The following is an 8,554-nucleotide window of genomic DNA, read 5'->3' as shown; positions in this document are numbered from 1 at the left end:
AGCGGAGAAGTCTACAGATCTGTGTTATAGTGGAGAAGTCTACATTCTGGGTTACAGCGAATAAGTCTACAGTTAGTGTTCACAGTGGAGAAGCATATTGTATATTTTCTTATATTTGGGCATCATCTTTGACAAATTGTAAACATCCGGAATAGTAGGCAAGACTGGGTGACGGTTTAGACAGATTTAACTGAGTTTATTTTTCGTTAGTGTTGACGATGATGGATTTTGTCACAAGTCTAATGTTAAGACAAGTAACACAAACCACAACTCCTAAGTTCAATGCAAAGAAAAGTAACGAACAAAATAGACAAAAGCAAAAACAACACCAGGTTATAATTATAGTTATATTTCATTGTGTATAACTTTACATTAAAAACAAACAACAAAAACCGGTATTTATACAATAAAATATACTGTACATATTAATATTCTGTAAAATCAACTGTGATAATCAACCCTACAGATGCACCAAATTGCTGGTGTTTGTAGATTCATTCATAAACGTTCAATTCTTAGTGTTCAATTGTCCATGTCTGATACCAGAGATAAAATGCACCGCGAGAACACTATGAACACCGTCGTAACGTATGAACGAGAACATACACAAAAAGGTTGAACAATAACACATACATTTGTTCAACGTGAACATGAACATAGAGCGTTCATATAGCAGTCCGTTAATAGCACGAGTAAATGTTACAAATGGTCACACAACATTGGTTACGACACTGATATGCACATCACGTGATTACCAGAATTATCCAATGAAATTGTTTGTTCCATAACTGCACAAATCACAAAATTATCAGTTTCACACAACCGTCGTCAGTGTTCATTCAAATGTCAGTCTGAAAATGACGGACTGTCTTCACTCATAGGGCTCTCGGAACCGATGTACCAATTGGAGGGACCTGGAAACACAAACAAAAAACATTAAATATAGCCAGAGAATCATCACGTAACAGTCACCAATGTTGGGAACATCAAGAGCACTACTAGTATACTTCATTAATGGTCACGGACAATTTAATATAATATTAAGAAAGATAAATGACCTATTACCTAATAATGACAATGTATCATGGATTATATCGGTACAAAAAATAAGCACTTTAGCTTTAAAGAAATGAATACAGTGGGACACATACAATAAAAACGTGTTTCCATATTTTCCTTTCCAAAGCTATAGCAGACATCTACAAATTACATTTAATTACTTACTAGAAAGTTTAGACCACTACAAGTTCCATTAAAATTCTTTTTGGATGATTTAGACAGCTAAACGTTTCATTAAATACTTACTAGATAGTTTAGACGGCGAGGAGAGTGAGGACGGACTCGTGTTGCCGCTCTGTGTTTGTTGTTGCTGTTGTTTCTTTTGTCTCGCTCTGGAATTCTGGAACCACACTTGCGTCACGCGCTTAGACAATCCCGTGATCTGGGCGATTCTCTCGAGATCTTGTCCATCCGGGTTACTGTCGAGATGGAAGTTAGCCTGGAGAACCTGTACCTGATCCTCCGTAAACGTAGTGCGAACTCTTTTCGTCTTCGACTTCTGACTACCTTCTGAATCTGAGAATATAAAGTGTGGGTTAGAAACAGCATGGAGAAAAACGTGAATAAAATATAAGGTCAAGTAAAACAGTCATCGCTAATATCAAGTAATAACATGAAGCACTACAGCGCCTGATCATAAAGAACGCCTATGATTACCGCCCGGTACGTACTTTGTAAGGGGTGCCACACGTTAACACCATGACAGACCTACTGCTGTAAACATTGTCTAGATTGTTGTTTGATGGTTGATCTTAACAATCAATGTGATTTCTTACGTGAATGCTTCACTTCTAGTGGGAATGACTCCACAATGAAATGTATACCTGTTATTTACACTTATTCTCATACCTGTCTTGCCTTAGTTCTGATATGCCTCAGTGACCTTGATAATTGTGTGAAAACTGAGAACAAACAAACAATGGTAACACACAAATTAACACCTTAACAAGGTACGGTAATGACCAGAAATCTTACCTTTTCTCGGACCACCTTCGAGAGTTTCCACGTAATGTGTCTTGCAGAGTACCTTCCCCTCCTGTATCGCGAACTCCTCCCCCGTCGATAGCTGGCGCTTACAGTTGTCGCACGCAAAACATGCGAGATGAAACACGTGGTCACGTGCTCGTCTAACCCAATCGTTGGCTTGGATTGACCGGAAGCACTTAGCACACTTCACTCCGAACTCTCTGTAACAGGAAAGAAAATAAAAAGTTAAAATATAAGCTCGAACTTGCGAATATTCCAAAAATAAGATCAATACTTTTAAAACAGTTCCAGAAAGGAAAATAGAATTGTTTATCTAATCTATTCATTTTTATTGAAAAGGTAACCTTTGTATATCCATGAAAAAGTCCGGATATGGGAATCTAAATTGTTCATACAATGTAGTTGATAAAAAATGGTGACTTATTTAATAAAGCATTTTATTCTATTTTATTAGATTAATTTAACAAAATCTGAGAAACAGTAACATAAAAGTGACTGTCAATGTAGATGGTACCACTTCAGTGTAACAGTGCGCTGATCATAGAAAAGTTCATTTTAAAGCTAACCAAACAGACGAATATCTGATAAAGGAAATCACGCTAATTTTGTGTTTCCGGGAACACCCTGGATGTCGATATTTCCCGATCTGCCATCATTTTCTGCCTAATTACACTCAATCAATACAATAAATTTGTATTCATCAGACGAACGTACGATGTTGCGATGTTCAACCTTTTCAATTGATGCTAATTTGGCCTATAAACGAACATTCGGTTCGTACAGTCACGTCTTGTCCTGTGCGACGGAGGATGGCTCATTTCTGGCATTCACGATCTTCCAGACGAGCCGGTATCATGTATTCTGTTTGATTTGATCCAAAGTCGACAGAGGATAACAATGAACTTTGGGATCTTTAGAGAGTTGCTCTTTATTCGGTCAATTTCTCCGGTAAATTGTCATAATGTTGATTCTCTCGTTCGTTTGACATAATATCCGCTGACATTTTCACATGTTTTCGTTTTTTATGATGAATTGGTTTGGTGCATCATTTAGAAAATCACATCCTGGATAGCAGCCTTTCAAATATAAAACCCCTCAGAATAAATACTAATATGATGGCCAAGACCCGATCCCTGTCATACCCCACTTCTACAGAAGGGCTGGGATGGCTAAAAGATTACATTTCTCACGATCGTTCAACGTACCGTCTAATTTCGTTCTTGTCTTTTAGATTATACGTACACATTTCATGTTTAATGCTTCGAACTGGTAGAATACGTGTATTGGCTGGAACAACCCATGCCTTATTGTTTCCGTCTTTCTTCGTCAACCTTCTTTCGTGTTAATAAATATCTCAAACATTGCGACGTCAATGTTTATTTGTCTCCAGCTCTGCTAATGCTATTTTATTAATCGCAGAATTTCATGTTTTTGGCATTGCTTGTGATTACTTATTTTTTATAGTATTGTTGAAAGTTTACATTTTATACGCGTACATATCGAATGCGGAAGCGCTGTGGGATGTGGATCGGGAGTGTGGCTTGTGAGGGGTGCTTAGTTACACACGATTAAAAACGGATATTTCCGGATGTTAAGAATAACGTTGAACACCAAATTGCGACTGACCCTGACCTTGTGTAGTCTGTCCGGCAGTAGATGTGTCCCTCCTTGATGTAGCACGAGGTCTGGCGCTCCAGATTGGTCTGACATATACAGCAGCGGAGACATGACATGTGCCAGGACTGACCATCCACCCTCAGCAGGAACCGGTCAGCGATCAGGTCACCACACCCGAAACACAGGTCACCGTTTTCACTGTCAGGCTGAAACAGTAAGGAAGGAAATAATAACATGTGCACGAAAAAGGATTGTTGTCACAACAAAAATCGCTTTTTATTGAAAAATGTTTTTTTTTCAAGTTCAAGTTAGTAGATTATTGTTAATACAGCAACATTCATCCACAAAAAAAAAGAAGATAATTATCTGACTAATGTTTCAGGTAAAACAAACTTTCACCGGAAAAAAAGAAGAAGTTAATACAACAAGATTTATCCACAAAAAAATATCTGAATAATGTTTCAGAAAAAAACACCTTTTACCGAAAATAGATCTGATGAAGAAAACAAAGACAGTAAATTGTTATCGGGGAGTTTATGTATGATAAACACAAACACAAACTTGATATAAAATATAAAAACCAAAATAATTTTATAACTGAGAACAGCTTATCTATTTGATATCTCTATCTACTAACTCCATCTGTTCGTTCAGTGCGATGTTAATTGTAAGAGACACTCTTCCCGGGCCGATACAAGCTGACATCCCAGATTTTCTGTTAAGTGGTAAGTGATAATCAATGCAACGCTAATTATTCCAGTAAAACAAAACACCCAAGTTGTCCCCGCTCCAGTAGTAAAGGTCCCAAGGCTCCTACACTTAAGTAGCTTGTTGAGAACACACTTAGTATTTATTACATTTAAGTAAACCGAGGTCCTAATGTTTTAACAATGTGTCAAAACTGGTGTCAGTGCCCCACACTAGCAGCTTAATACCGTCAGGGTCCACATCCACACCAATCTACACAGATTTAGGTCTCATTCGATTTTTAGTAAAAAGATCATTTTTTTCATATAAGGATTACCGACTTTGGAGTAGGTTTCTATCACAAACAGGAATAACCAAAAGAACTATCTCAGTTAAATTATAACTCACTGATTTTATCAATTATAAATTTAAAATGAAAACGTACAAAATTGCGTTAAGATGACAAAACTTGAAAGCCTATCGAACATCTGGAGAAATGGTTCAGTGGCTGAAGTGGAGAGTCTGCGTTCTTTTATCGCTTTAATAAATCGGACATTAAAATGACATACAACTGACCAAGGCTTGTCCGGAGAAGTTAGAGCGATGGTCTGGACATACAGGTATATTCAACAAGTCGTTAATTCTTTAACATTTCTTGAACATTATTTTCCGATTATGCAATTAACGGTCGTCTATAAAAATGTTATTGATCTGAAATGGTCGTTAATCTCCCAGCTAAGGTCAGAGAAAGTCACACAAACAAAGGAACCGTTGGCACTCCGGATGTACAACAAAGTGTCCAATTGTAAAAATATGCAGCAAATACGTGTAAACTTATTTTATCTTAAATCATAAAACCCGCCACATCATTTATATACAGCAGGATTACATTTATATTTTTCTGTTTGCAAAATATATTTTTTCGTTATAATTCTAAATTTCAACATTTGTTCGTTATTTTTGTTTATTTTCAATGAAAGAGATGGTTATTATATCAAAATTATCTGAAAATTTAACATTAACGTTGTAAACATGATAAATGAGTGGTGTGGTTTATATTTAATGATCACATTCTGACACACAATATATGTCATTCTTATTATGCCTGTTCTATATTTTTGTTGTTGATGTTATGGCTGTTGACTTAACTAAACACATTTGATATAAGTATATATTAACATACTTATTACTTAATGTGTTGAAAAGGAAAAACACAAGAATGTTTTCATTTAAAATCCTCTTATCCCTGACATCTATATTGCCTCTGTGACCTCACCCCATACGGGTTGGGACAGGCTGGGCATTGTATGGACACGCCCCGGGAGGGCCTCCCCTGGTGGTGGGGCGGCCGATAAGTAGTACCTTCTTGTCTGAGGACTTGGTTCCATTGTTAGGTAACTATTTATCTATATCCAGCGATCAGGTACATTCTTACACTAAACGACTCACTGTATAGTTTTATAAGTTGTTATAAAGGGGGATTAGGAATGTTGATCCCAGATATGGAAAGGTGTAAATAAATAACAATATAAACTGTTACCGCATTTTATTGTCATTTCTATCAATAGACCTGGGAACGTTTTAACGTTGTGTTCTTACTATAAACAAACGAGAAACTGATTTTTTAATGGATATTTTATAGCCACAACAATATTCTTGCTATATCTGTTCCAATAGAATTTACTGATAGCAATGCAGTATGATTAATTGTTAATTAATTCATTGGAAATTTTAGCAAAATTAAACCTACTAAATTTATCCGAATACATTCATAGTCTATAACTGGAGTTTCATGAATTTGAGAAACGAATTTAGCGTTTACTGTAAATTTTGATTTATATACAACATGTACATAATAAGTATACCGACCTGGTTGCGTAAATGTTTAATAAGATAGATCTGTACGGAGAACACCTATACCTCGTTACCTTAGTTTAATCTACAAATGTTACATGTACGACTGACCATTTTTTTCGGAGTAAAAATTTCAGGGGGAAAATGAGAAAATATCCATTATGACAACGAGACATTAGCTATAATGGTTTCGTATCTCAAATAATAATGCAAAGTGTTTTTACAAAAACAAATGGATTTTCATTTTGTAGTTGTCGTGACAGAAACACTGGCAAAATACCTTTAAATGGTTTAGTGGTCTGTCTATTAATGGGCGGACGCTGGTGACGGCTCGCCTAGGAGTTAGGAAGCCAGCCAGATGGAGTATCTAAGTGGAAAGCGAGTGCGGATCAAAAGCGTACGGGGTAACGCACTTCCGCCAAGCTTCAGTCGCCGACCCAAAGTTGGCGTTTTAATGGAGCACCAAGAAGACTTTGCACGAGGCAGAAATGGAATTTCAACGTAAAAACGGACATGTCTTTCACTAGGTAATACATTTCTTTCTAGTCTCAATATCAACATCACTACAATGGCGAACCTACACGCATTTTCCTTACTTTAAACCGATCCGTAAAATATAAACCACTATTATAAGTCGTTCATACTAAAAGGGTTCGGGATGCGATTTTCTTAAAAGGTTGAATCATATCTTCTATGAAAATGAAACACCAATATGGTATGCATACACATCGTATGCTGATGGCTTTAAGAATTATCTCTTTTCAGGAATCGTAATATTCTCTCACATGACACAAAAGGATGGAACGCGGTTCTGACTTTCGATAAAAAATGAATTTCCCATTTCTGAATCTTCCAACAAAAGATGATGGACAGACGCGTAATGCAATTTGTCACCGTTTTTATCCCTCATCCAGAAACCCCTTATATTGAATTAGCGATGTTTAACAAGAGACGCCGCATTTATAGAGCTGAAATGTGGTTTCTAGGATTTGGGAATGTGTCTGCAGATTGCGGTCAAGGCAACACAGGATTAGAAATCATAAATTCTGTCCCACTGTCCTCTTGATAATAGTGCCTTATTATTGCAAATATTTCTTATTTAAAAATATGACTTAATAACTTAATATTTGTCATTATAGTAGCACTATGAAAATGTAAAACAAATATTATCTTTGTAAATACGTTTGTTACAGCGCGAATTTATACCCCTAAATAAAGTTTAATTGCATATTGATAATGAGTTGGTAAAAAACCTCGATAGTATTATTTGAAAATAATTAAATTAGTATTTAGATAAGTGTAAAATTATACATATAAAATCGCTGTGAATTAAGATATCATTAGTGAATCCGCACTGTTTTTATATGTATGCATTGTATTCAACCTTTATTATAAACTACATACGGTTAAATGGGTCATAACTTTCTGTACTATTAAATCGTCCCCATATTAATTTGATAGCGTAATTGGGGTATATGGTATGGTATAAGTGATATTTGATACATAAGATATACGTTGTGAGACTACTGTTGGCCTTGTATTTTATTATTGATAATGAAATTGATAATACAATAAGAATACGAACGATCCTAACACAACAATCCACTCGCTAATAAAATATACAGTACATTTAAAATATTGCGAAAAATAATCCTTGTTTATAATTTGCCTAAAATTTCAACACACTAAAAATTGAGCTGGCTTTTTTCAAATTCTTTTTCTTAAACATATAACAATTCAAAAATATCGAAATCTAAAAAAATCTTTAAAAGAGACATTTTTTTGAAATGCCGTTATTTTCAGGATAACGGTAAATCTGATAAAGTACACCTACCTTTATCATCCTGAAGTACTTCGTTCTGAACTCGCCAGATTCATCTTCATCATCATCGTCGAACACTGTGATATACTTATACTCCTCGTCCTCGTACTCAAAACTAGAATCCGTCAGTCTCATCTTGAACTTAATATGCAAATCAGGTTGTGTATAGCGCTGTTAGGTCTGTTGCCGTTACACCGATTATTACACGATCACACAGTTACCGAACTCTTCGATTATTTTCCGATCACTGATGAAATTTCCAGGAATACCGGCGATTATATCGCCTTAATTGAGAAAACTGTTCAGTCGTGATAAAGAAAACATGGTTGTGAACACTAGTCAGAGAAGGTTCGGCCAATCAGAATCGCGTGTTGGTTAGAGAGTCGTACCCCGGGAGTCGGGTGGTAGCTGTCAGTCACGGTGTGGCACGGCTAACACTACACGGTGTTGTTATAGTGCAACTTTCTCTGGGTTTTAATCGTTTAAATAAACAACGCTATTTGTGTGCAGACCCTGTAACGGTACCAG

At 36.1% G+C, this 8,554-nt stretch overlaps 1 protein-coding gene across 2 annotated transcripts; it reads right to left on the bottom strand.

Moving 5' to 3' along the window:
- Nucleotides 1-250: 250 nt before the first annotated feature.
- LOC110448958 (LIM/homeobox protein Awh-like) lies at nt 251-8,281 on the bottom strand. 2 transcript variants are annotated; one of them, XM_021495481.1, is made up of 5 exons: nt 8,039-8,281; nt 3,673-3,869; nt 2,035-2,246; nt 1,306-1,575; nt 251-914 (listed from the first exon to the last, which is right to left on the bottom strand). In XM_021495481.1, the coding sequence occupies exons 1-5, from the start codon at nt 8,159-8,161 to the stop codon at nt 847-849; spliced, it is 870 nt and encodes a 289-aa protein (XP_021351156.1). In that variant the 5' UTR covers nt 8,162-8,281; the 3' UTR covers nt 251-846. The 2 variants fall into 2 exon arrangements, with proteins under 2 accessions (XP_021351156.1, XP_021351157.1); XM_021495482.1 differs by having other exon boundaries at nt 253-914; nt 3,679-3,869.
- Between the last annotated feature and the right edge of the window lie 273 nt (nt 8,282-8,554).

The sequence above is a fragment of the Mizuhopecten yessoensis genome, unplaced genomic scaffold, assembly GCF_002113885.1.
Source record: "Mizuhopecten yessoensis strain PY_sf001 unplaced genomic scaffold, ASM211388v2 scaffold4403, whole genome shotgun sequence".
In the NCBI taxonomy this organism is placed as follows: domain Eukaryota; kingdom Metazoa; phylum Mollusca; class Bivalvia; order Pectinida; family Pectinidae; genus Mizuhopecten; species Mizuhopecten yessoensis.
This window is presented reverse-complemented; position numbering and strand designations above follow the sequence as displayed.